A 27,971-nucleotide genomic window follows, 5' to 3' on the forward strand; every position below is an offset into this window, starting at 1 on the left:
TGAATGGCAAGTTGTTTGTTTCTAGCAGCCGCTAACTATTCCAGTCACCGAGCAAACATGGGGAGCAGCGCTCCGTTGGTCTCAATGTAACGCAGTGCAGTTAAATAGAAACAGGCAACAACTTCTTTTCCGCTTTTACAGTTCATCTCTCAAAATTAAAGCATGCAGCTCACATTCTACATAAGAGACATACAGTTAGTACAAGTTAATTGTTTCAAGGATGGGACTTTTTACAAATTGTGATGGCATGTATTTGATAGATTGAGCAGTGATGGTGATGGACAAAGTTACCTCAAATTTGTTACCAGTCAAATCAAGTTTATTTGTATTGCCCAACATGGCATGCAACGTCTAAAAGGGCTTTACAGACCTGCACACTAAATAGGATGTTGGTTGCTGTCATGGCTGTATCCATTTCTGAGCTAAATAATTTTTTTGGAATCTGATAAACATTTCTCAAGGGCTACATAAGACACCAACGCCTAACCAGCCAAAGCAAATTTTAAAGGGGATAACGTAACGAAAAGGTCGGAGCCTTATTTTGACAGTTACAGAGCGGAAGTGTACGGAATTCCGCTCTTGCTTTGACTGTAGCTCCGTTTTACCCTATGTGCTTTTTTTTTTAATTCCACCCTGCTTGCCTCTATCTTTCACTGTTTAAAACGCCTTAGCTGTCGTATGTGTGTATTTATTTATTTATGCATCTTAATTTAAAAGTATTTAGATTTAGATTTTAGTCGTTCCGCAAATGAGAAGACGTAAAAGATGGAGCTACACATTTTAGAGCACAGCTTGAAAGTGGCGAGTATAGAAAAAGAGGGGATCCAGATTTGCACTCACGGATTAATAAAACTTGCCTTCTTGGCCTCTAAAACAAGGTAGGTCACTTACCAAAATGAAAATATGAACGTATGTTCTATTTTACATCCTCCGTCATGCTGTTCATGGTTTACGTTAGGAGCCTGCTGTTGATAACATTGTTGCAAACTAATGCAGGGCTGCATGTACTTGTATCATTGGTTTGAAAGGCTCCAGCTAGCTACTGTAGTTGTATTATAGCTTCAGGACGACATGCTTGCGCTATTATGTGTCAGCTGAATATGTGTTGATGTGTGTTACCAGTTTCCAGGCCTATGCTTGTTCTGTAGTGTCATTTTGTAGTTTTATGCCATCTGTAGCTGCGTCGATGCCATGGTGTGTGTTGTGGAGTGGGTGTGTGGGTGTTGTTGCATTTACATTCTAACAACACACGCGCCTGCAGGTGCATGTTTATTATCACGTTAAGATTATGATTCTGCAAAAATTAGTCCACTTGAGGCACACAAGCAGAGTCTGTAGTGTCATTTTTAATAGGTCCAGCAGTTCATTTGGGTTGGTAAATGTTCTACCTCACTGTGCAAAGGAAAGTATTGCCTGGAGAAATAAGGTCCACTGCCTATATCATCCCTGCTGACCTGCTGTAGGACTGTGTGTATGCACATTACATGATCATATCAGTAAAGGTACTTGATACTTGGTTGGCAATGGTTTCATTTAAAGTTCATTGTGATGATTTATTTTTCAGGGGACATGTGGGTGTGTTTCCATGTTCTTATTTACTTTTAGGGGCTTATTTTTTTTTTATTATTTTACTTTGTGCAAACACATTCAACCACTTTTGCTCTCCCTTCTTTCAGAACTGCAGTGAACACATAGTGAAAACCGATCATTGTAGGCACTGTTTCTTGTGAAAACTGATCATTGTAGGCACTGTTTCTTGTGAAAACTGATCATTGTAGGCACTGTTTCTTGTGAAAACTGATCATTGTAGGCACTGTTTCTTTAAGGCCCCTATCCCAAAATGCCCACTCTGTTCTGATTGTCCAGCTAAAACATGGCAGATGCTGATACTTAGTGATTGTGTTTAACCAGGCTTGTTATATGTTGATGTTAACTTGTCCGGCTTGTAAAGGACTAATCAGACATTAAGCTGTAGGGGCAGCTCAGGTGTTTCTCTGTTTCATTACTCAGTTTTGACACATTGACAATGTTTAACACGTACTCTCTAGATTACAGTATAAAAGTGGGGCGAGCTCTTACTTAAGACCGATACTTTCTGAGGTAGCAGTAATAAATTGCTGGCTTCATAAGTTAAGCCATGAAGGAATTCATCCTTAAAATTTCACCTGAGAAGTATTACATGCTGATGTTTACATTCAGTTTGAGCACCCAAGTCATTGCAAGTCAGTTAAGCTACACAGTGTGAACAAAGAAATCTCAGGCTCTTACCAAAACAGACTAGATGAAAATCTAATTGTACACAGAATGTGATATAGTTTACTTAACCTCTCACTGTCCTTGTTAATCACTTGATCAGCTAATGGGGATTTATATTAGCCACATCAAAATCCTTCTAAACATTCCTAATTAGCAATATTATACCTGGAGCACAGCTAGCTAATGCAGTAGCTGTCCTTGGGTCAGTGTCACTAGCATGTTTGTTTTGGGGCACACATCATCTGCTTGGCTGTTCACCAGGTGTCTGCTTCACTTGATCAAACACATTTGTTGTGTTGCCACCAGTAGCAGACATGGGGCCTGTACCATGAACGAAGCTCAACAGATCCCGGGCCCTGTTTGTGTAAACTGGCTTGACAAAGTTGAAACCCCGCTCAGGCTTAATTGGTATCACAACGCTGCTTATCAACAGACTTTGTTATGCTGTCTTTCACCCACGTGCAAGCTCCCATTAAAGGTGGCCTGTGTTTGGAGACCGGCCTATAGGAACAAAATGGAATGCTCACTTGCTCACTGTGTATTTCACGTCAGAGGAGCTTGTGTGTGTATTGTGTATATTTTATGACTAATAATCTAATTTGTCTAAGGCTTAGAAAAATGATTCCCAACTTCAGGTCTGAGCCTGCCTTAAGGGGGAGCCAGAGATGACAGGGGTTGCGCAGAGCTTTTTCTGCTCCGAGGTTGTGAGGTTATCAAAAGTATATTTGTGCATAACAAATAAAAAAAATCCCCATAACACACCCAATCGGATAGTCAAAACTCTGTATAACCCAAATTAAAACAGGATTGTGGTCCACATTTAAATGTATTAAGGTAATTTTCTTACCAACACCTCTGTGACCTCTGAACTTCTGTAACCATTACTCTGTAAGCACCAGTCTGGTCAGGTCAGTTAGCAGCTATACCTGGGTAATTTATCCCTGATCGTTTTCCTGCTGTCAGCATTATGTATAGCAGCATGTAGAAACGTAAAAGTGCAGATGACTCGTCAGTATCCAAAAAGAAAACAAGACAATATCTCAAGAGTTACCTTGAGTTTGATTTTATGGAAGGACAAGGCAGTTTTTGGCCAGAATGTTTCCTTGGTAGTGAGAAGCTAACAAAGGACAGCATATTTTGAGAGGAAGATCAATTAGCACTATCAAGAAGATCCACGGACATCAAAAAGCTTTTGAAAGAGCAGGTAATGAATGGCATAATGGCATAATGGCATCATTTGAGCCTTCACTGTTAATTGCCAAGGCTAAAAAAGCGACACAAAATTGAAGAGCAGCTAATCAGGCAGGCAGGTCTGAGAGGCTGGAGAGGCTGTATGGACCACAGGTGGTTGATAAAGTGAAAAGTGTCCTACTCTCTGACAACACTGTCAAAGACAGAAGTGATAACATGGCTGCAGATTGCCAAAACCATCTGCATGAGGAGCTTAGGAATGTTCCCTTTGCCATTCAGCTGGATGAAACGATAACAGTGCCAGACGAGCCAGTGCTCATCGTTTTTGTGCTCAGTGATCAGCTGACTGATGTGCAACAGGGGGGTCAAACTCAGGCCCTCGTTCTTTTACTCGTGTATTCTTTTTGTCTTTCTATGACATTATGCCTCAAGTTGTTGGTTTTGGCACAGTGTAGAGCTTTGCAATATAAATTACTAAACTTGATGGCTATCTGTGAAGTTCCTTGCATGCTCATCGAATGTGAGTAATTTCCCTGTTGATCTGAACTACTGACACGGCTGCTATTCTCTATGTGCACTGTCAAAGAATGGCCACTTCAATCAGCATCACATAATCAACCTGGGAACAACACACACACTACAGTGTTCAACAACTGGTTTTGTTTAATGTTTATGTTACAGTTCACGTTACAATGCCGAGAGAAAATATTGCTTCCATAAGGAGAATATTTGGAGTGTATGTGCTATTTGGCTGTGGGTCTCCACCTTTCAGCCCAATATGAATTCATCTGTAAAGTACAGTATGTGATTATCACATTAGTGTTGTGCACACGGTTTTTCCCAGTGCCTTGAGTCCTAAGAACAGGGGTCTCGCAACACGTCGCTTGCGAGCTACCAGTAGTTCGCCACCTGTTTTCCTAGTAGCTCGCTAAAGGTTCAAAGAATACATAAATTTCACAACTCAACGACACTTGGTAAAGCTGTTGCTTTCGTTCACTTTTATTTTGTCAAATTAGCTCTCAGAGGCAAAAAGGTTACAGACCCCTGCCTGAGAAGGTAGCAACCAACAAGTCTACAAGATATGATTTCAGCACCTAAGTACTATACTCAAAGTAAATATTTCAATCACAGATAAAATGAGGAGTTCATGTGTATCATCATCACTCAGAATGCATGTGGGCCACTGGATTGTTTCCACTTAACCCTTTTTGTGAATCAGTAACTTTTCACGTTTGAGTTGACAAATGTAAGGATTGCAATTTGTTCCAAATCAAACTCAACATGATCACAGTAGCCTCTTTCACATATGCACTCGAGTCAAGAAAAGGTTCTGCTATCGTCCTGGACAGCAGTTTGTGAGTAAGTAAGTTTAAGGTTATTCTGCATTTCTGGGTGATTTAATTTGAAGAACATCAAAAACTAGCAGAAGCTATACCAAGATTGCAACTATACAACCCATTAGCTTTTTGTGTGAACAAGATGGAACAGATAGATGGATCTTTTTTTTTCTTTTTTTTTTGTAGTGCAAAAGCAACAGAGCGGTCAATCACCAATAACACACACACACACAGCTGCCAGGCAGACACTCAAAGGAGACATTTTCAAACCCTGATTGAGTTGTCAGGGAACATTCCATCAGGGGGAGCTGCTTTGTTCTGGTTGTTCATGTGTGGAAGGGGCATTTGAAAAGTGTTTTAAACATAGATTTTTAGAGGTTTGTGATAAGATGATTTGATGCCTTAGTTGTAGGTTGTCATATCAAATGATTATTTTGTTATATTATTATTTATAGGAATTTGTGTGGTTCTGTAAGCCCTACACATTTCATGCATATGTAACTTCATATGAAACTGTTTCCAAATTATGAAATTTAAATTTGTGAAGGCCAGGCACTGACTCTCTCTCTCTCTCTCTCTCTCTCTCTCTCTTTCTCTCTCTCTCCCTTTGTCTTATCAGATGCAAGTTTTTCAGCTTGACAGAGACTCCAGAGGACTACACCATTATTGTAGATGAGGAAGGCTTTAAAGGTGGGCCTCTCTGGGCAGTGACTCGTGCTTGTGGATCTTTAAAGTAACTGTGGCAACCATAGAACAGGCAGCAGGAGAAAATCACATTGCGTAATCTTTGATTCTTTTCAACACAACGTACCTTCAGCTGGAAATGTTTGAACACATTTGCCTCATCATTAGTACCTTGACTCCTACTGCGTTTTGTGGTTGAGTGACTGAATGCATGTAATTACAGACCCTTGCCTGGGTGACCCTCCATGGTTACCCTGGATACTTCAGGCTTTTTGTTACGAAACTGATGCATGAGGTATTTTCTGCTGGTGCTCTTACGCATATTTTAGGTAGATGTAAACTATGAAATCAAGGTAGATCAAAAGTAGGTTGAAAATGCATTTGTGACATTATTATGAACATTAAATAAATAATTAATTAATACATATTTAGCAAAAGAAAAATGTACACTTGACTCAGCATTGAATCTCGTCATAAACATGTTGGAGGGAAATCAGTGAGTGATACTATCAATTAATTCAGGCATAGCTGAAATCAATCTTTATGCTAATATAATTAAAATCTTGGTAAAAGAAAATCTGTATGTCTGTTTCTATCTGTTTTGATTTCTTCTTGGATGTCCTGCTGACAGTTCACATAACTCCTAGGGGCAGGTTTATGCCCAGGTTTATGCTTGATGTAATTTACACATACTGTATATATACTATACATATTTTTTGTAAGGGCAGTAATATCAACTTTCGTCACTTCAGCAGGGCAGTGACATTAATAACTCTAGGCACTGACTGATCTTTATGAAGAGAAAGTGATTGAGCACGGCAGCATTCATTTAATGGCTTCACATACCATCCTCAAACAGGGACGGTTGATGTTTCAGCTCACATTGCCTCCCTCTGGGTATTTCATCCTTCAGATTGACATAACATCATATGATGAACCCCAAACTCAGCAACTGAAATGTTTGTAGTCAACATCAAGGTCACCTTAAGTCCTACATGACTCTCTGAGGTTTACAGCATGTTGTATGGTGCTGACTGACTGATATGACTCTTTTATTTGTTACTAGAGCTGCCTCAGTCAGAGCACATCAGTGTTGCTGATGCTACCTGGTTGGCCCTCAATGTGGTGTCAGGGGGCGGCAACGCCTCCAATTCGCAACCCATTGGAGTCACCAAAATTGCTAAATCAGTCATAGCACCCCTCGCTGACCACAACATCTCTGTTTTCATGCTGTCAACATATCAAACGGACTTCATTCTGGTGAGTGTGAATCAGTGATGACAGTAAAGCTACTTTATTACTGTTTTTGTGACCTTCAGTTTAATATCCATGCCTGTAACTGAAAAACATTTCAACTTAATCAAGACCAAACAGGTAACAACATATTGATGTGGATGTCTGTCAAGATAAAATGATGCCAGTAGATGAATATATTTTTTTGTTGTATATTTTTATTGAAGCCAGCATTTGACATGAAGTAAGCATACAGTTATGGTTATAGATATAGTCCAACCAAACCTTGTAAAGCTGAACTGACTGATTAGCACCGTCTGTCTGACTGAGTTTATGCAGATCTTTGAATCAGCAAACAGGTAGGTGTTGTTTTCAGTGGCACCTAAAAGCCTATGCCTCTGCCCTTCATGGAACTGGTATGAGTATAGTTTTATTATTGTCAAAGAAATGTGGTATAATGATTGCACCTGTGTCATACACATGTTTTCAGTGCAGTTTGTTAGTTAGGTGACTTTTTCTTCTTTTGAAAATTCTTTCTGTGCTTGTGGCAATTGTCCAACAAAGAAAAAAAGTGTTGTTGCTCACAAAAACAGCCTGGTTTTTCTTATATGTAAGAATTTGGTCCTAAATTTGAAATAAAAAGGGGGTAAAATCAGAAATGATCAGCAGGTTTTCTTTTTCAAGTAGCTTCACACTTCATTAGACATTTGAATATTTTGTAGCTTATGATACTTTGCGAGCAGAAAATTAATCACGTGTACAGTTTCTCAATTTGCTTTTATGATGTAACGTGATTTCTTACATACTGCTTTATCTCATACTCCTTTACCTACCGTCCAAATTTTACATTTCACAAAGTGCCTATGCTCTTCACTGGTATCCCTTAGAAACCAATTGACAACATTCTGATAGGGGAATGTCTTTCGCAGATGATATTCTTACCAAGACTTCTATGGCAGCTGATATCTTTAATATTAGGGTTCCGTTACAGTTATGAGCGCAGTCCAAAAATAAACCAAGCACACAGAAAATACATCAGGGTGTAAAAACAGGAACAGGCAGCGTGAAAAAAAAGTTTTGGTGCATAAAACATCACCACGTATGCAGACATAAAAACAAACACACTCCAAACTGTTAGTTACGTCTGATCTGATGGCAGATATGAACCCACAGACTCTCTCTTGCGGAATAAAGTCAACATGAGGCCAAATTGCAATTTTCTGATTTGAACTGCATTAATTGTGCTACAATCAATGAGACCTCAGTTCACCACATTAATTATTTTTCCCTCAGGTTCGAGAGCGAGACCTGCCAATGGTCATGCACACGCTGTCTTCCGAGTTCACTTTGCTTCGAGTGGTAAATGGAGAGACTGTTGCTGCTCACAATCTCGGAGTCACCAATGGCTTTGCAAAGCCAAAACTTGGTAGGCATAAACCAGATAGTTTGTTTATTTTTTGTATAGAATGTGTACAAAGTAGATTTAATTCAACCTTATTTACAAGTAGAAGTAAATTCCTTGCCTACTGTCAGAATGTATTAAATATTCCCTACAAAGTACAAATGCATTTATTTTGCATCATGTTTGGTTGTGGATTGCCTTTTGAGTTTTACTGTCTCAGCTGGATTTCATATCACAAAACTTAAGTATTCTGCAGTCTTTGCTAAATGCTGAATTTATTTTTCATTATTTGAGTGTAATGATGGGAAAAGTTGAGTTTCTTTGAAAGTCATTTAGACCAGGATTAAGATAAGATCTTAGTTGTATCTATGTGTCTGATGAGTCATTTAGTCCTTCACTTTATTTTTCAGTGCCCCGTCCCATCATCCACCCCTTATCAAGTCCCAGCAACATGTTCTGTGTCACCAGCCTGGACCCAGACACATTGCCCTCTGTAGCCACCCTTCTTATGGACGTCATGTTTTACTCTGGAGGGTGAGCCCTTAGTTCAATACATTCACTCACCAAGCGCTTTCAAATGTTTCACCATCATTCCAAACAACCATAAGCACAAAAGGAAATAGTTGGAGCTGTCTCAGTGCCGTGGTTGCCAATATGTTTATTAGTCATTTTTGTCATTTAAATTGGTATTAGTGTCACACTGCGTAATGTTTCTGTAATTTGCACCACACATCGCCCTTCAGCACTTCAGTCTGTGATGTCAGATTTTCATACAGCTTTCCAAACTGCTGAATGCATGTTAATTCACAGTCTTGTAAAATGTCTCAGCCTACCTTGCCCAGCTGTTAAGTGGTTGGTTTAATTCTTAGTTGGTTTCATATGTAAAGTGGGAGGTTTCTTGTGACAGCCTCCCTTGTGTTAAGGATTATTTAGAAAATTTAATTTAACAATTAATTAACAGTTCCACTTGCTCCAAACTGATGTCATGGGTCATACAAAGGAAGAAAGTAACATTTTATTATTTCCTGTACTAAATTCAAGCTTCTTAACTTTATCATCGGCAAGAAAAAAAATACACTTCTGTTGGTTTTAACGAGATGTGTTTTCTGCTTTTTACACTCTAGACTATCTACATTTAGTCTTTTCTTCCCAAAGACTAATATTACACATCTGGTAATGATTGATAACAGGTTGTGGCAAATTCCTTGAAAAGATAATGTATTTTCTTGCTATTTGTTTTTATTGAAGCAAACATTTAACATGACATTGCGCATACAATTACAGGATATTTTGGAGATAATTTTTTATACAGGAAGAGGGGGGGAAGGAGAGAGAGAGATAGAGAGAAAGAAGGAAGGTTGTATTATTATTACTATTGTTCTTGTTAAACTTGAGGTAGAATACAAGTAGATCCAAATTGCAATGATCTCATAGGGTAAATACAGTTTTTTCAGGATGATGTCAAACAGCAATGAAAAAGAAAGAGAGGACATCCCACCCAGAGACCCAACCCAACCCCGCAGTCACACAACCCCACATCCATACAACCCCGTCCTGGCCCGCCTGGGATGTAACATAAAATGAAAAAATAAAAATAAACTGTGATCTGTGAAGTAAGACAGAAATGGTTGCCATCTCTGATAGAACTCATAAGTGTGGCCCCTCATAGTGTACTTGATTTTCTCGAGGAAGAAAATACATTGTATCCTTCAGCCATTGCGAAAGAGAGGGAGGGGTAGGGGATTTCCAATGCAGGAGCAGGCGGCGTCTAGTCTTTTCATTATCTGAAAAGATAATGTAAAGATAAGTTGACAAATGCTGATAAAAAAGCATTCTGCCTTGTAAGAGTGCATCAGTGTTTTTTGCTTGAGTAAAGGTTTGTTATCATTTCAACAACCCCCAGTTGGAAAGTAGCACATGCATATCATGACAAACATGCCTAAAAAATGTAGAAAGTATCCCATCATGTAGTGATCATTGAATTGCTTTGTCATTGTGTTGCCAATTGTGCGCAAGTACATGTGTTAGATGAGGTGAAATGGGGGTAGAGAATGGAGTCATATACTGGTTTTGGCACATGACTGGATTGAACAAGATCTTAAACGTGGATTCTTCTTCTTCTTCTTTTCCTTTTGGCTGCTCCCTCCAGGGGTCGCCACAGCATGTCATCCGTCTCCATCCACCCCTATGCTCTGCATCCTCTTATCTTACACCAACTAACCTCATATCCTCCTTCACTACATCCATATATCTCCTCTTCGGTGTTCCTCTAGGCCTCCTGCCTGGCAGTTCCCACCTTAGCATTCTTTTCCCAATAAATTCACTATCCCTCCTCTGTACATGTCCAAACCATCCCAGTCTGGCCTCTCTGACTTTATCTCCGAAACATCTAACATGTTTATGCTTATGTATTCATTCGTGATCCTATCCATCCTTGTCACTCCCAAAGAGAACCTCAACATTGTCGTTTCAGCTGCCTCTAACTCTGCCTCCTGTCTCTTCCTCAGTGCCACTGTCTCCAAACCATACAACATCGCTGGTCTCACCACTGTGTTGTACACCTTTACTTTCATTCTTGCTGATAATCTTTTGTCACACACCACTCATGACTCTTTTCTCCACCCGTTCCAACCTGCTTGCACACATTTCTTCACCTCTTTTCCGCACTCTCCGTTGCTCTGGACTGTTGACCCTAATACTTAAAATCCTCCACCTTCTTTATCTTTTTTTTCCCCTGTAACCGCACTGTTACACTTGTCGTCCCTCTCATTCACACACATGTACTCTGTTTTATTACGGCTAATCTTCATCCCTCTTCTTACCGGTGATATTAAGCTTGGATGTTTTAAGATAATATGATTAGTATGGATATTATATGAATATAATATGATTTCTATGTAACTTGTTAGATCACACTATTGTGTCTTGCTTCCTAGGACAAAGGAGCCTGGTGTATCAAGTGAGGAATCCAGCCACATCTGCTTCTTTTCCTTCTCCCTGATTGAGGGCTACATCTCTCTGGTCATGGATGAGCAGACAACTCAAAGGTGATGTTAAATATTTTAATTTTTTGGGTATTGTTGCTACATAATCAGGCACAGTTGTTCTTTCAACATGTTGTGTTTTGTAACTCAGATTTTAGACTGAGCTATTCTGTTTATTCAGATTGAACAAATCGGATTGTTGTTTGAGGGGGCGATTAGTTTGTTGCTAAGCAATAGCAGAGGCACAACAGTAGTACACTGTTCAAATGGCAGCGTCTCAGTCTGACTCATCTGTTCTTCCCTCTGGAGCCGTTTTTCTCACAGTTTACTATCTAATGAGCTAGAAACATCATGAAGAAACGTACTGCCCGCAGTCCCATGTGTCTTTTATTATCCGCAGATTAGTTACGTGTAAAAACCTCTTAAAAGGGTCAGCTATTTCTCTAAGCCATATGGAGTATTAACAATTGTAACAAACACGTCCTCACCTAATGTTTTGCCTTAAAGGTTAAACAGGTTGCCCATTTACACCACTGTGAAATGGCACATTTCCTGCTGCTGGTTGAAGAGCAGTGACAGAATTTACAGAATTCAATAACAAAGTTCAATTAAGTGCTATTTGTTCATAGTAAGCATCTCTGCTCAAATTCCACACATTTGTTAGCCTAACTGTGTTTGCGATTTGTCAATTATGGCAAAACAAAGAAACAGCCGGTGGACTCAGGCACTCCTTTGCAAATTTCGAGGTGAGGGATTGCAGTCCTTGTATAACTACGGAAGTGTGATTTAGATTGTGATATGGATAGATCAAGATACAATTCTTATCAAATACTGTAGAGTACTTTTTTATTAGAAGTACACATATGAAAAGCTACTGTATTAATGCTTTAGATGTCAATTTCCTTGAACCTACTTCTGTTTTAGGTTTCCAAACAATGTGCTGTTCACTAGTGCTTCTGGAGAACTTTGGAAAATGGTTCGCATTGGAGGACAACCTTTAGGATTTGGTGAGCCACACTTTTTATTGACCAAAAGGTTTGTTTCCATCTGCCCACATGGTGTTCAAATCTACTGCTACAGTATTGTAAGCAAACCCAGCTACAAAAGTGTGTATATACAGGACATATGGTACAGATTATGACATCTTCTAATGCAACAGATGCACATAATACACTCGCTTTAATAGACAATCAGCTAACAATCTGACATTGAATGAATGCAGTGGTATGTACAGTACGTGCCACTATCGAGGTCAGAAGCTTTTTGTCTCTAGGTGTAGTAAGTTTTCACAACCTCCAGCTGACTCTTTTTTCTAGCGTCTTAACGATTTGAACTCTGGCAACAATGATCATGTGTTGAATCCCAAATAATCTGGCTATAGATGTGTTCAGGCGGCCCTGATTTAAAATCCAATGTAAGCCACTAACACAGTCAACGCGTTTATGAACAGTGCTACTATAAGAATTTTCTAGGATGGAAACAGAGCCTTTAAGCAAATATTTCCTATTTCCTTTAATTTTAACCGTATACACATGGTTCATGATACTTTGCAAATGTTTTCATGTTCTGAAAAAATAATGACTTCCATACTAGTCCACTAAGCAGCAGAACTAGCTGACTAAAACACAGTTGTTATATAATATGATCATAAAGCCTTCTAATGCTAATGTGTTGACTACTTGAACAATCAGCGACAACATTAACTGGCTCAGCTGCGTTGAGCCAGCTATTGAGGTAAATCTCCGTTACCTCAAAAGCTGGCTTTGAAACACACTTGCATGAACCATAGAGTCAATGTTTGTGTAGCACATATAATGGAAGTGATTGTGTTATGGAGTAATGTGGATGACTATAAATAGGTGCAACAAAGTCAAATTAGGTGCAGGTGGAACAACATGGCTCCTGGGTGTAATGGAATTCCAGCAGAAATCACCAAGGGAGGCAGCGCAGAATGCCTTCCTCAGCTTAAAAACCTCTTTGTGAAGATCTGGGAGCAGAAGATATTAGCTGAATTCAACGGTGCTCTGATTATTTCAGTCATTGAAAGGGTTCACAAAGTTGATGTTGGTAACTGCAGAGTCAACTCCCTCTTCTCCGCAACATAACGCTAATAACTAAGGTATGATGGACCTGAGGAGCAGCGGCAGTGTCTCTGAATCAAAACAGCCCCTTTCAAGCTTAGAAAAGGGGTTGAATCATTGTCGTGACCATCTTGGCCATCTTCATTGCAGCTACACACCGTTGGCCAAAAACCTCACACAAGGTGTCAACTGCTACCATGATGGAATTACCTGTGATTGATCATTACACTGAGGAAGTTGTGCTTTTTTGCAGATGAATGTGGCATTGTGGCTCAAATATCGGAACCCCTGGCAACAGCTGACATTCCAGCTTACTACATTAGTACTTTCAAGTTTGACCATGCTCTGGTGAGAGAACCTATTGGAGAAGTTCATTTGCATCAAGGTCTTTGGCTCAAGGCAAAGGGCTATACATTTTAATTTCTTCACCTTTGATTCTTTCCTAGGTTCCAGAGGAAAACATCCAAAGTGTAATCGGAGCTCTGAAGTCTGAGAGCACAGGACAGTGAAGGAAGGAAACAAAGTAATGGCAATTATGTCCCTCAAACATTTATTTATCATGTCCCAAAGTGCTAAGAGCTGATCAGCGGACTGTTGTGGATCGGGTTGTGGAAGGAAATGATCTAATTACAAAGCTTGGGTGATTATTGCAGTATGGGAGAGTGTGACAGTGTTTGAGGGCTGGTTTTGTTATCAGTCATTTTCTGCTGGGGTAGCTGTTGCTTTAGTTTATTAGACTGAATATCTTCTCCTCTCTTAAGATGCTTCTTCCCATTACGGTCATTTAGCAGACGCTTTTATCCAAAGCGACTACCCCTACCTCCATAGCTTCCATACTGTATTACATTGTTCCTCTCATGGAAGGATGATGAATGTACTCTGACGTTTGTTCTTTTGTAGGTCATTTCTCTGTGCCAAGAGTTGAACGCCTACATTGATGCCTTTAATAAAATACACATGTGCAATTGATGAGGGAGGCCTCACAATTTTACACACCTGAACTGATACACAAATAATTTTTCCTGTAAGATTTTTCAAAGAATAATTCAATTTTGCCTGAATGACCCAATTTGAAGACATAACCAGACATGGAAACACAAATGCATCTGTGATTAGAGGTGATTTTATGAATACAAACACAATCCAAATTCCAAATTATCCATAAATTTCTAATTCATTTGTAAGTTTCAGTGCAACTTCAGAACATCGACCCCACTGATGAATATGAATGTTGTCCTTGTGTTGTAAAATATTTGCTGCTGTAGCATTTTAAATATGCAAAGAAGTGGGAAATTATCCTGTGAACTTTCATTGGCCAACACGCTTTTCTTTTTAACCACATCAGGTTGCCCACTGTGTGATCTGATGAGAAATGTGATGACGTTTGCATCTGATAAATGACTGAGCCACTTTGAGAACGTTCTCTAATGGTAGACAATAAGTGTTAAAAATAAGCTAATTTTCAGGCACATTTGCCCTTCGGTAGGTGCTGTTGAGTCTTCAAGCACCGACACCTGCCCTCTCCTCCTCTGCACTTTAATGCAGGTTCCACCCTCACCTGCTGCACTGATGTGAAAATGGGGAGGGAATATTTACTTCTGAAAGATTCTGTCTAGATGAGGAGATTTCTGATGGTCTTAAGCATTTACTAATATTTTTTTCTTTGTTTTGTTTGTTTTACCACACAGCCCTGATTAGATTTTATTAGTTAAATCCCTTGATTTGTAAATGTTATAACTTGAGGGAGGTGGCATTTCTTCTGATTCCATTTAAAAGAAAAGGAAGATTTTCATTTTGAGCTTCTTGTGTGGGAAAAAATAAACATGTTTCAGCTTGTTCAGCCATCACACTTGTCATTTTTACTGTCTTACCTTACCTATGGAAATGAGGACTGTCTTCTCGCTGTTACACCTCACAGTCATGGAAGTGGGTAGCTATAGTAACTCAAGCCTTTGCCCTCATTGGCTGTGGTGCCCCCCTGCCGACATTGTAAACAATTAGGGGTCCAAGCATAAAGTGCAGGAACCCTATGGTTTTTATTTAATTTTTTATTTTCTCCCTTCGCCAGAAATGACCTAAAACAGCCCAAATGGTGCAATGTGCAAAGGTGAAATTTGGAGAGGTGATGGAGCAAATTTTGAAAAGGTGATGGAGCATAAGATCTAGCCAGGTGAGAAAACAAGTGATTTCAAGGTCCAAAGATGAGACTTAAATTTAAAAATTCTCTAAAACGGTCTAGTAAAAGTACATCATTTTAAATTTATGTGTAGTTCGAGTTGCCCTGAACACAGCCATGCCAGTCATTGTGAGTAGCTATGGGGAATTTCATAGCCCCTCAAATATCAGTAGTAGTCACTTGTGTATCCTCGCGCTAACTTGGCAGGCAAGTGCGGCTGAGTTTCAAATAATGGCTGGCTTGACCCCAGTTCTAAATTTCACATTTGCATCTGCTCTCCCCGACCATACTCTGGACTCAAAAACAGGCACTTGTGTGTGCATGCCCTCTCTAACGTATTATTTTATTTGGCTACTGGTGGTAGAGTGAATAGTTTGTGTTGTTGCAAATAATGATTTTACCAGATATGGTTTATTTTCTGGTAAAAGTTTATTTGTATAGGCAAATATCACATACAATGTCTCAAATATTATTTATTTATTTAGATTTTATGTATACAAATATGGATGGGTGGTTGGTTGGATGGAAGGGTTGCATGTTGTCATTAAAAGATAGCTGTCACCCAACTAGACCCCCCTCCCCATTCAGGAGGATCCCTCCATTACAACTGAGTATATGAGTATGTGTTTTAAAAGAATTTGGAGAAATCATGGAAATCAAGCCAAACAGTAATTGAGGTTGTCTATGATACAAAGAGGATAAATAACTAAAGGGATTCCATGGTAAATGTACATAAGTTGGCCTGAGCACCTCTTTCGTTTGAAGTAAACAAACAAAAGCCATGTGTGAAGTCATGCACAATGAGATGAGGATTTTGATGTTGCAGGAGATAATATAGGGGAGTCATTACAGGAATGCTTGAGAATGCAGGCAGCTTTATTCCCTTCAGCTCACATAAGTCCACAGACCACTGAAAAACTCATATCAGTGATAGACTAATCAATCAAGTAAAAAAAAAAATGTTTCAAGGGAGGCAATTCAACTTCCCTTCAAAGTTCCTGTGGGGTGGGGGGGCCATGAGGTGCCATTGCGTGTGGAGAGCAGCTGGCTGCAGGACTCCAGAGCTGCCCTGAGTGACTGCCTGAGGTGTCTGGGGTCCTTGACAGGGTGAGCCAAACATCCAGCCTGTTATCCTCCAAGACACAGCGGAGGGAAAACAGTTCATAATGAGGACTTCACCAGCGCCACCATGTGGTCTACGCCACATGCTACGTCCACCACTTCACCTGGCACCGTCACCTGAAAAAAAGTTGCATTCTTTATCATTGCAGATAGACAGAGAAAAGGCTGTTTGTGGATTAACAACCCAGGGATTACACCAGCAGTGAGTCCTACATTGAAATATAGTACATTCAAATGGGATGAAGGGACGTGCCAGTGCTGTTAGATTTATACTCCACAATAAGAGACCTTCACACACTTTCACTGCCTAAAATATTCATTATGTAGGAGAGATGCAGAGCACAGTGGTTCATGCTTCAATCAATTAAAAACCAATTGAGTGGGCTGATGCAGTATATCAAATGTAGTGATCATTAACATGCGAGTCAGATTCCGTTTAAAACATCAGCCAGATTTCAAAATGTTGAAAACTACTGGCAGATTGAAACTGGTCTCCTTTTGGCTTGTCAGTGTTTAATGAGCAAATGAGGAAATATGATAGTAAGCTGTCTTTCAGATGAACACTTAAATAGACCATTAACAGACATTTATGAAGAAAGCCGAAAGAAGTCTTTTGTTTTACATTTAAGGATCTATGGAATACAATGATCACAAGCAACATTTTTAACAAATTTCTATTTCAACATTTAACCCACATGACTTTTTTTTTAAATACTGCAAAATGAGAAGCAAAAAAATGTAGGCTCTAATCTAACATACTGATGTACTTTATCATACACAGTATTCTTTGTTTGCATGACTAATATTGTGTCAGTGTCATCTTACTCTCCAGGGGAAGTACTGGTCGTCTCTCTTGCCGATGCCCAAACAGCCTCTCACATTCTTTCCCCAGACAAAGAGTTCACCTCCATCTGCAGGGAAACATCAAATCTCAGTGCTTTGTGGAAATAAAGGCTTGCTGAGCCTCCAAACAGGACAGCTGCAGGTTTTAACAACCTTTCTGTGTCAGGGATCTGATGATGATCTATTGATAATGTAGAAATTATAGACTTGAACTATGTCTTGGTACCAAAAGGCCATTACTCTATTCCTATTATTCATTTCAAACTAAATCAAATAGTCCTTCTGAGACAGCAAAATCATGCAGATCGCCTCTGAAAAAGGATTTGAATGAAAGATAGCAGCCAATAAACATCAGGGGGAATGACATGGGAGAAAAACATCCTTACTTGTTATTGCAGCAAAATGGTTGAGTCCACATTTGATCCTTGCCACAGCCAAAGAGGGGTTAAACTCTGAGTGTCCAAACAATGTGGAGGGAATCCTTTCTGGGGTCGAAGATTCAGATAGTTTTGGTCCTTTTCCAAGAATCCCATAACCCCATACAAATACTTCTCCATTTTCTGAAAATACAAAAAAAGAAGAAGAAGAAAAGAAGACAGAGTAATGCAACTGCTAGGGATGTCATGTTTGTCGGATGTCTTGTTAATACAGTACAAGACATCACTACTTGTAATTATCAATATTCTCCATTACAAGACTGGATAGGAGATGAAGTACAAACCGTTTCTGAACTAAATGTTCAACACACAGGTTTTAACTACTGCACATTGAATACCAAGAATAGAATCTGTGATGCCACCCAGAGGCCAAACCAAGAGTCACTCAGTTGAAACATGTTTAAAAGGGAAATTGTGAAATCACGTACACATACTGTAAATATACATATACACACAAATCAAAGCCATTAATTGTTTGGCAGTTTGATTGGCTGACCATTGACAATGGCTACTTGCGTCCCTCCACAGGCTGCCTGAACAATCTTTCCACAGCCTTTGAGAGGAAGATGTCTAGGAGAGTTGATCTGAAAGAAAAGCAATTAACACAAATTAAATGACTGAATAACTACCGGTACATTGAAAAGACACAATGTTGGCAACAGATAACCTACAAACTTTTGACAAATTGAGGGAAAGCTTAGGTTTAAACATTTTCAAATGCATCCATGTTGTTGTGGATGGGCTGTGAGTCCTGTGCAGCAAGAGACATCGACTTAGTACCTCAGAAAAACTCTAACTCTGTGATATGGAGTTGGTTTGGGTTTGAGAAAATGAATTCAAAGTGAATCATGGTGTTCAGTAAAATATGGCCAAAGAAGGCAAAGCAATTTATTTAGCACCTTATTCCACCTCCTCAAAGACCACCTTTAGAAAACGGAGAATGCAGGAAATACTACACAGAAGAACAAAACCATATTACAAACTGCTCTGTTCTTGGTATTAAGCTAACGGTTGTCTAACTCACTAACTCAGTGTTTTTCAAAAAATTTGGAGCCAAGGCACCTTTTTTACGTGCAAAAAATCCTGAGGCACACTGCGCAAACTTTTGTTGGGGGGGGGTGATCCGGGGGTCGATCAGCTCAGAGACTTATTAAGTGAAGTTGGATAATTTCCCACGGCACACCTGACGATCTCTCACGGCACACCGGTTGAAAAACACTGGTCTCACTGGCCAAATGTTTAGATCTATTAAGGGAAAAACAATCCTGAAATCCTGGAATCCAGGCTCAGGACCTGCCATCTGTATGATGAAGAACATGCTGATTCCTACCTGTGTAGACTCAGTGACTGAGGCCAGCTGGAGGTATTCAGAGTTTCCCCATCCATACAGCTGTCCCTCTTTAGACACAGCCAGACTACAGTCCCCAAAAGTGCTGACCTGCTGCACCTCCACCCCAGCTAGATCCCCTCCCACCTCAATGGGGGTGGAGCTGATATTGTGGTGTCCCAGACCTGGAAGACAAAACACTTCTGGATTTACATAAGGATCTTTTATCCATCTTACTCTCCAAGAGTAAGAGTAAGCGTAGTTGAGACCAAGACCATCTCTGTGCTGCTTTTAAGAGCTGACCTGTTTGTCCGTCTGCGCCCCATCCACATGCATACACCTTGCCCGTCTCTGTGAGGAAAAGGTTATGATCCTGGCCACACACCACCTGGAAGAACCACAGTGAGCACTTCTGTATGGAGCCAAAAGGCATCAACGACTACTTTAAATGCACCCAGGATGCAATAATTCTTCAGTCAAAGCATGCAGAGAGACAGAATCAGGATTCTATTCACTTGAATTAACTACAGAAATGGTAATAAATAGAGGCGGTGGTGCAGGTTCAAGACAGAGGCTTTTTAATAATACCGACATTAATCTATCTGGGCAAAACAAAACACTGCATTTAGTGAAAGGGTTTCTACATTAGAGGCTGTTACAATTGATTTGTGCACTCGCTCCACACAGATCTGCTGCAATGATGTTCACTGCTTTCTGGATTTTTGGGTCACATATTAATATCCATGTGTAAGAGTAAGACACCTTTTATAACAATGTACCTGTACATAGATAGATAGATCCTGCACATGTGCACAACAGCAGAACCAAACTCAAACTCACCTGGACAACTCTGCTACTGAAGCCTTTCAGCTTATGAATGATGTGACTGCCACTAGAAGTAGAAACATAACAAATCCATTACTAGAGGACTCTCTCCTTCTCTGTCATCACTCATTCAGCTCGCTATTGTTTGTGCCAACAGAGATCACAGACAACCAATACATGCCAGCTTTTCAATATCAAAAGTACAATATTTAGTTTAACATTTAAGATTTTTTTTTTTAGATTTAAGATACTTCTTATTGTCATATTACATGCAATTCACAATCAAATCACATGCAATTGAAATTTGTCTTGCACCCCCTCTTACATATCACACACACACAAACTCATGCATTACAGAGGGGGTGCAGGGCAGCCATTATACGGCGCCCATGAAGCAGTTGGGGGTTCGGTGTCTTGCTCACGTGCACCTCAGCAGTGCCCCGGAGGCAAACTGGCAACTCACCAGCTACCAGTCCGCTTACTTGGTCCATATGGGACTCGAACTGGCGACCCTCCGGTTCCCAAGCTGAGTCCCAATCGACTGAGCTACTGCCGCCCCATTTAAATTAAGGTCTGAATGGATTTAGTTTAGACAAAGGCCTAAAGTAAATATAAACTGAAGCATTAACAGTAGGTCTAGGGGGCGGCAGTAGCTCAGTCTGCTGGGTCGACAGCTGGGAACCGGAGGGTCGCCGGTTCGAGTCCCCTGAGTGGACCAAGTAAGCAGACTGGTAGCTGGTGAGTTGCCAGTTTGCCTCCAGAGCACTGCCGAGGTGCATGGGCAGGTGGGGCTGCCCTGCACCCCCTCTGTAATGCATGTGTTTGTGTGTGTGATATGTAAGAGGGGGTGCAAGAAAAAATTCAATTGCATGTAATTTGCGCGTGAATTGCAACATGCAACATGATAAATAAACTTTGGCAGTTTTCTTAGAGCTGATAAAACTAAAATGTATTAAACCACAGCTGAGATGTTTTGACGTCAGCTGTGTATAGTAGATCATATTATTGGTGCTGAAACAATTACTTGTTCAACAGAAAAACAAATAATCGCACATTTTGTTGCTTGTCTTGGTTTAATAAGAGTATGTTTGGCCCTTTACACAAAAAAATGAATTTGGCAGTTTGATTGCTATTTGTTGGAATATTTAACTTCTTATAGACTAAACAACTAATTACAAAAGATAACAAAGTAATTAGTTGAGAAAATAATAATTAAATCAGTAAATTGTTCATCATGTGCTAAGACTACAAGAAAAACATTTAACATTTAAAGAATGTTACGTGAGCAGAACTGAAAACTGTTATTTAAGAAGAGAGTGTGTGTGTGTGTGTGTGTGTGTGTGTGTGTGTGTGTGTGTGTGTGTGTGTGAAGTGCATAAGTCTCACCCGTAGACTTCATCTTCAACTACATGCCTTCCACACTGGCCGTATGCATTGTTGCCCATACTGAAAACTGGAGACAGACAGAGAAGAACAAGGGATGAGGATAGAAGATGCAAAGCCTCAGGTGCTAAAAGAAAATAGTTTGCTTTTAAACTAAAATACCATACAAGGTTATGGTAGCTTAGCTGTGGCACTTGCTGTTCTTCCTTGTCTGGCAAAATGCTGCGGCTTAACAGCAAAGATAACCCTCTACAAAACACAGGACCTTTGAGCCATTCAATAGAGATCCAATAGAGAAACAGCAGGGATTTCAAACGTCTACACACTGTGGGGGGTAGAGGCGGCAGTAGCTCAGTCCATAGGGATTCAGCTTGGGAACCGTAGGGTCGCCAGTTCGAGTCCCATATGGACCAAGTAAGCAGACTGGTAGCTAGTGAGTTGCCAGTTTGCCTCCAGAGCACTGCCGAGGTGCCCCTGAGCAAGGCACCAAACCCCCAACTGCTCCATGGGCGCCGTATAATGGCTGCCCTGCACCCCCTCTGTAATGCATGTGTTTGTGTGTGTGTGATATGAGGGGGTGCAAGATAAGTTTCAGTTGCATGCGATTTGCCTTGAATTGCATGCAAAATGATGAGTAATAAAGAATCTTAATTGGAAGTCGCTTTGGATAAAAGCGTCTGCTAAATTACTGTAAATGTAGAGGATAATGGCATGAGCACAGTTTTGCAGCCCCTCGTGGGTTTTTTAGACGGGATGTAACAGCCACCTGGGCATCAATTGTTGTCAGTGAGTTGCTGAGGAGGAGACACAGTGAGGCAGGTGCTTGGTTATAGGAACATGTTGCTGGGAGGACCTCTGTACATAGTGAAAGGTAAAGCACTGGAGGTTGAGCTGGAACGGAACGTTTCTTACCGCCCTCTTTGTCAGTGAGCACCAGCGAATGGGCCCGGCCACATGAGACCTGAACAACTCTGGTTTGCAGAGGGTTATCAAGAGGCAGAGCCAATGGGGAGGGCTCCATCACATAGTCATAGCTTTGATCTAGAAACACAGGGCACAAGCAAAGCAAAGGGGATGTGGTGACAGGATTGAGTGAGGTCGTTACAGGAGGTTCACCTCCCAAAGCTACACAGCATCACTGAGGTCTTTATTTCATACTTTTCGTTGAGATGCATTTCTTTATGACTTGTAATAAGAAATCAAAGAGAAATTCCTCATAATTGCCCTCTATGATTTTATTGGTAACTATGCAATATTTTTTATTTGGCAGCTGAGGATCCCTATCACACCTCTGAATGCCTCTCAAAAGTATTCAAGATGAAATTTCAGGTTATTCTGAGGTCCCATCCAGTTTTTCCTATCATGCTGGAAAAACATTTTAATTTAGAAACCTTTAAGTGTTTCATGCTACACAATGTGACCGAATGAAACACCCCCGGTTACATATACCTAATGGTCTGGATGTTTAGAACAGCAAATATAAAAGCTTAACCACAGTACAGACCAATAGTGTGGAGTGTGTAATTGTACAGATATCTTACGTCGGCTGTGCTGTGTGCGTTGGAATCCCAGCTGAGAGTCCTTGTTGAGGCCCATGCCCCACAGTTTGGTGAGATCACTGGTTGTAGAAGCGATGAGTGTGAAGCCATAACCACAAGCAGCTGACGTGATCTACAGAAGAGACAGCGCCTGAGTTCATCTGTAAAAAATCCTTTTAACAGCTTCATTTCTGTCACACCAGTGTGTTGTAAGAGTATACAGGGTCTTGGCCTTTCACGATATAGTCATTGTACTTTTAATTATAATTGCTGTGATATTGAAAGGCAGCAGAGTGTGTGTGTGTTTACACAGCTGACTTTACCTGCTCTGCAGTCTCCAGGCGGTAAGGAGTGAGCTGGACTTTGCGTGGCTTCTTCCTTCCAGTATCTGGCACTACAAAGCTGGGAATCCCCAGAGCACCAGTGAAGCTGAAGCCCCATACAAACACTTTGTGGTTTGTTTTTTTGTGCTGGCCAACATACTGGAAGACAGGAGCATCAGTGTGTTTCTCCTCCTGTGGTCTGCCTGCTTTGCTGAGTCTGGCATAACCACTAAACTGAAGGCCTGTTCCTGCCCTGGAGCAAACACATTGCCTCACACACCGCAAAGCCATCCTGCACACACACAAGAGTCCAAATCACCATAATGAACAGCAGTTAGTATCTAAACTCAGTTTGGAGATCATATTAATGATGGTTTCACCAAGCCAGAGACAGTCTGGATGCAGGAGTTGTCTCTCAGTTCCAGTTGCACTTTGAAGAGAAAACTATAGTCAAAAACTAAAGCTATACAAATCCCTCCTAATACAGTGACACTGTAAAAGCATATAGTGATTTAGTGAAAGTCATTGGGATCTTAAAGGCGTTATTATATCAGTGCATTGTTCACATCTTATGAGCTTGGTGGATCGCCATGGTGGGCATTGTGATTATGGTATAGTGAAGACTTTAACTAGTAATAGTTAAAGTCTCTCCTCTGATGCAACAAGGCTTTTTCTATGACGTTTGCTCTCAGTGACAAGTGTCACACGTGAAATTACAACAAATGATAACATTTGAAATGGAATCATTACAATAGTAAGTTATATGTATCTCCTTACCCTAAGCTACTCTGTTGGACTGAAAAAGTAAATGTCTGACGATCTTTGTAGTCGTTATTTGAATGGAGATGTTCTCTGTTGAGCACACGCAGCGTTGAGCTCTTGCCTTCTCTACCCTTCCGTCTATCCCACTGTCATTGTCGCACGTTTGTTTAGTTTTAGCTGCACCAGGAAGAGGACCGGCGAAGTTATTCTTCATTGTGTTGCTGCTAACTAGTGAACGGCGTTTAAAAAGTATGTCGCCATCTACTGTACCGGAATGTTAATGCAGAGAAACTGTACGGACCGGACAGAGAGACAGACGGTGATATAAAGGACAGGACAGAGATGAGCAAAGCCCTCAACTTAAGGGCCATGTATGTGAAGATAGTGACCACAGCATCATGCATCCAGCGACAACGAGACTAAACTATTTAAATACGTGTGTATATGTGTGTCTATCACATATGCAAAACAGAGAGTACTAGAAGAGCAAACAAGTATGGAAACTAAGAACAGCCTTTTTTTCCCCAGTTTTTCCCCATTAATTACAGCTTTTACACTTTTTATTTATATTCAGATCGTTTAAATAGAACATGACAAACAAACACAAACAATATGTATAGAACAATCTATTTTTTCTTGTGTCACTCGGCATTCTTGACACGTCAATGTCGTCACGTCAATTGCTGAATGTGCTTCCAGAGCCGCCAGGAATGCTTCTCCATAAGGAATGAGTTCTTCGGCTTCATCTCATGATTTCAGTTATACTCACATACTTTATATATCATTAAATGCATGAAGATTTAAGATTAGAGATTTAAATTATATTCAGGAGTGAAAAACCTTATAAGGAATGAATAATCAGTTGAAAGGTGTACGCGCATACTTATCCCTTATGGAAACAATTCTATTCATGTTGCAGGTGAGTAACTCAGCTCATCTGCCACAGAGCCACACAGGCTAATACTGTGCATGAGCAGAGGAAATAAAACTCTTTGCTGAGTCACATTAGAGAAGGTTATGGGCTACACAGGGATCCTTTCTCTGTAGATATGAAACACAATTCATGCAGAAAATACTTCCAACCATACAACATGTGACTGTGGTTTCAGCTTTTGCATCTTATCTTGACTTTGAGTTGTAACTCTAGAACCCACTGATCTTTTATGATGATCTCATCTCTAAATCAGCCAAGTAACAACTTATTACAGCTTTGTAGAGTAAAATCTTCCAGAGGGCAATCACTATCTCAAAATTGAACTTCACACTGTACATACTTAGTTACTCATAACCTCTGGGTGAAAGCATCAAAGAAACTTCAAAGGATAATTATTATTCATAACAGCCTACTGTACATACAAGACTATGTTGGTGGTGGGCTGGTTAGATGTGCTGGGATTACAAAACCTTGTCATTTCAATCAGTTAATCTGTCTCCACTAACCCATATCTTGTTTTATCATCATCTTAAACTGGCAGTCAAACTTCTGCCAGTCAGGTGTTTTTTCCGGTTCCTGGTACCAAACGGAAACTTACAGACACAATTCTACTGGAACTATAATTCAGTTTGGTTCAGGGTGGTGAAGATGCAGCCTGGTAGTCCTGCCCTGTCTGAAAGGTGGTATCCTCAGGTTGTAGAAACAGTAATCCTTTAAGAGGATTAGGTCTGAGACCAGGGGGAAGGGATGCAGGATCTGTTCACTTAGACTGAACATGGCATTTCTGTCACATTGGCAGTTAAACACATGTCTGTTTGAAGTGTACTGGACTTTGTATACTTTGGATGAAGCTTAATCGGTATCTAGAGATGTCACAGTAGCAGTGATGGATACTTTGTACTGTATGTTTGCAGGAGTGTCTTTCTACAAACATCCTGAGAGTAGCAGATGAGGTAAGCTGTGCATAACTTGGTCTGTTTCAGCTGACTCTCTGGGTTGCATACAGAATGAGTTCACGTTATTACAGGGGACATATTGTACTATTATACATGTATTTTTAGAAAAATTAATGAAGGATTCAAGCCTCTGATATCAAATTGACTGACTCCTTGAAGCAAAAGCACAAAAAGGCTGCTCTGTTCTGATTGCTCATCCATGTCAGGCCTGGCATGTATAAAGAGTTTAATACAGTATGTTAGATTAGATTAGATTAGATTTAACTTTGTTGTCATTGTATGTCACAGGTACAAGCAACGGAATGCAGATAGCCTCTAACCAGAAGTGCAGAAGCGATAATTAAATACAATATTACAATTAAGTATGTCCCCTATAAGTGAGATGATCCTCAGTCTAACAGAGCCTCAGTTCAGTGTTTCAAGCACGTTGTTGATGAAATATCTTTCTGAATTATACACACAACACACAACAAGTGCTTATTTAACCCCAGAGGTTTCTTAATGCATCCACCAATGTGATTTCCCCACACAGACAGACATGGCAGTATTGGAGGTGACCTGCAGTCTAATTGGCTGGCTCTGCCTGTACATACTGTTGTATTGTACCTTCAGCCACCGGGGGCCTGAGTGGAACTGTCGACTGGTGACTTTGTCACACGGGGTCCTCATAGTGCTGCTGACGGCTTATGTTGTCTTCATAGATGGACCCTGGCCTCTGACACACGCAGGTTAGTGACCTAGATCAGATGTATCTTTCCTGAAAATCGTGAACTTAAGCTGTACAAATACAGTATCAGGTACAGCAGGAGTCATCTGTGGAGGGAGAGCCATCACATAACATGGCACAAAGAAAGTCATTTATTGTTTGACAAAATTATATCAAATATATACTGTATATATATATCGGCTCACACCAAACACAGCAACCACACAATGACAGTTTTTGGAGTTTTTGAGCAGTCCAGCAGCTGTGGTGGGTCCTGATAGGTGGAGACAACAGCAACTAACACAAAATCATTACACACAGACAACAGAGGCCATAACATGCATCTTGTCAGTCATCTCTTACTGTATATCAGGAGCCCATATCATGTGTCATCCTGTGTAATGTAATCACTGGTTTATGCTTATCTGTTGGCAGGTTTCTGGGGTTATTTTACCTTAGCTATCAATGTGTCAAACATCAAAGGTCAAGATAACATTTCCCTTCTGTCCACTCAATTCATCTCAGTAATTGTTCAATTGTTTCCAATGCTGATATCGTCTCATGAATATTTGAGCAGGGACTTGTCACAGTGAGTTTCTCCACTGGCATAATCTCAGTTCCTATCTGTTCCTCAGGTACAGAGAACACTGAACTCCAGACCTTTGCCCTCTCTGTCTGCCTCGGCTATTTCCTCTTTGATATGAGCTGGTGTGTATGCCATGGCAACGAGGGGCCCATCATGCTGGCCCACCATGCTGCCAGCATAGCGGGCATCCTGCTGTCACTGCTCACAGGAGAGTCGGGGTGTGAGTGTTGTGGCGTCATCTTCGGCAGTGAGCTCACCAATCCCCTGCTGCAGATCCGCTGGTTCCTGCGCAAAATTGGACTATACGACAGCCTGCTGGGGGACACAGTGGACCTGCTCTTTATTTTACTGTTTGCCACTGTGCGTGTGGGAGTGGGCACGGTCATGTTTTACTGTGAGATCACCTCTCCCAGACCTTCACTCATCATGAAGTTTGGAGGTGTGGTGATGTACATACTAGCCTGGATTTTCATGGTGGATATAGGCAGGTTTGGTTACAAGAAAAGCAGGGCTAAGTATAAAAGGTGGAGGGAGAATCAAGAGGTGAAACTTAGAGTGACTGAAGGAAATCAAGATAGACAAAGACAAAATGGACACAACTCTTAGATCTTGTGTACTTTTTGCACACAGATTTAAAAGTGCTAGAGAGAGGGAGAGAGAGAGAGAGAGAGAGAGAGAGAGAGAGAGGCACAACAAACATATCTAAGAACATTAAAGGTGCAGATGTATGTTTGCCATCGTAATGTGTTTTGCATTTTAAGATGTTTTAACTGCTTTTGTTCAAAATTTGATCAACACATACATAAAGAATAACACTTCATGTAAATCCCAAAGTCTAACTTTCTTTATTGTGAGTCGAAGAGAAAATTAAGACATACAGTTTAT

General features: G+C 40.5%; 4 protein-coding genes across 5 annotated transcripts in view; 2 read left to right on the plus strand and 2 right to left on the minus strand.

The window, feature by feature from the left end:
- The first annotated feature begins 600 nt into the window (after nt 1–600).
- On the plus strand, nt 601–14,996 carry castor2 (cytosolic arginine sensor for mTORC1 subunit 2). The gene is made up of 9 exons (XM_076161168.1): nt 601–878; nt 5,404–5,474; nt 6,535–6,728; nt 7,995–8,127; nt 8,514–8,637; nt 11,040–11,150; nt 12,012–12,094; nt 13,422–13,516; nt 13,615–14,996. Exons 1-9 carry the CDS (start codon nt 766–768, stop codon nt 13,675–13,677), a joined length of 987 nt encoding a protein of 328 aa, XP_076017283.1. The 5' UTR covers nt 601–765; the 3' UTR covers nt 13,678–14,996.
- Nucleotides 14,997–16,226: 1,230 nt separating this feature from the next.
- On the minus strand, nt 16,227–24,107 carry rcc1l (RCC1 like). Of its 2 annotated transcripts, XM_076161440.1 has the most exons (13): nt 23,920–24,107; nt 23,523–23,572; nt 23,143–23,434; nt 22,823–22,952; nt 22,194–22,322; nt 21,285–21,351; nt 19,914–19,965; nt 19,377–19,461; nt 19,077–19,258; nt 18,243–18,330; nt 17,696–17,869; nt 17,292–17,377; nt 16,227–16,583 (listed from the first exon to the last, which is right to left on the minus strand). In XM_076161440.1, the coding sequence occupies exons 3-13, from the start codon at nt 23,431–23,433 to the stop codon at nt 16,506–16,508; spliced, it is 1,362 nt and encodes a 453-aa protein (XP_076017555.1). In that variant the 5' UTR covers nt 23,434; nt 23,523–23,572; nt 23,920–24,107; the 3' UTR covers nt 16,227–16,505. The 2 variants fall into 2 exon arrangements, with proteins under 2 accessions (XP_076017555.1, XP_076017554.1); XM_076161439.1 differs by lacking the exon at nt 23,523–23,572.
- Nucleotides 24,108–26,332: 2,225 nt separating this feature from the next.
- On the plus strand, nt 26,333–27,692 carry tlcd5b (TLC domain containing 5b). Its single transcript, XM_076161204.1, has 2 exons — nt 26,333–26,522; nt 27,136–27,692. The coding sequence occupies exons 1-2, from the start codon at nt 26,333–26,335 to the stop codon at nt 27,690–27,692; spliced, it is 747 nt and encodes a 248-aa protein (XP_076017319.1).
- A 216-nt stretch (nt 27,693–27,908) lies between these two features.
- The window catches only part of kcnj15 (potassium inwardly rectifying channel subfamily J member 15), a 3,880-nt gene continuing 3,817 nt past the window's right edge, over nt 27,909–27,971 (minus strand). The window contains exon 2 of the mRNA XM_076161459.1: nt 27,909–27,971. This exon is cut by the window's right edge and continues 2,659 nt beyond it. The gene's annotated coding sequence lies outside the window, so the exon portion shown is untranslated.

This window comes from Genypterus blacodes, unplaced genomic scaffold (assembly GCF_046128005.1).
Source record: "Genypterus blacodes isolate CSIRO-AG114 ecotype Tasmania unplaced genomic scaffold, CSIRO-AGI_Gbla_v1 ptg000111l_1, whole genome shotgun sequence".
Classification (NCBI taxonomy): Eukaryota; Metazoa; Chordata; class Actinopteri; order Ophidiiformes; family Ophidiidae; genus Genypterus; species Genypterus blacodes.

Bases quoted from the DNA above. Each gene is read 5' to 3' on its own strand.
- castor2 (XM_076161168.1), top strand. From the start codon at position 766: ATGGAGCTACACATTTTAGAGCACAGCTTGAAAGTGGCGAGTATAGAA. The intron at 6,729-7,994 runs GTGAGTGTGAAT...TTTTTCCCTCAG, and splicing joins ATCAAACGGACTTCATTCTG to GTTCGAGAGCGAGACCTGCC. The intron at 8,638-11,039 runs GTGAGCCCTTAG...CTTGCTTCCTAG, and splicing joins GTCATGTTTTACTCTGGAGG to GACAAAGGAGCCTGGTGTAT.
- rcc1l (XM_076161439.1), bottom strand. From the start codon at position 23,433: ATGGCTTTGCGGTGTGTGAGGCAATGTGTTTGCTCCAGGGCAGGAACA. The intron at 22,323-22,822 runs GTAAGATATCTG...CTGTGTTTCTAG, and splicing joins ACGCACACAGCACAGCCGAC to ATCAAAGCTATGACTATGTG. The intron at 19,259-19,376 runs GTCAGCTCTTAA...TTTGTCTTCCAG, and splicing joins GGGCGCAGACGGACAAACAG to GTCTGGGACACCACAATATC.
- tlcd5b (XM_076161204.1), top strand. From the start codon at position 26,333: ATGGCAGTATTGGAGGTGACCTGCAGTCTAATTGGCTGGCTCTGCCTG. The intron at 26,523-27,135 runs GTTAGTGACCTA...TCTGTTCCTCAG, and splicing joins CTGGCCTCTGACACACGCAG to GTACAGAGAACACTGAACTC.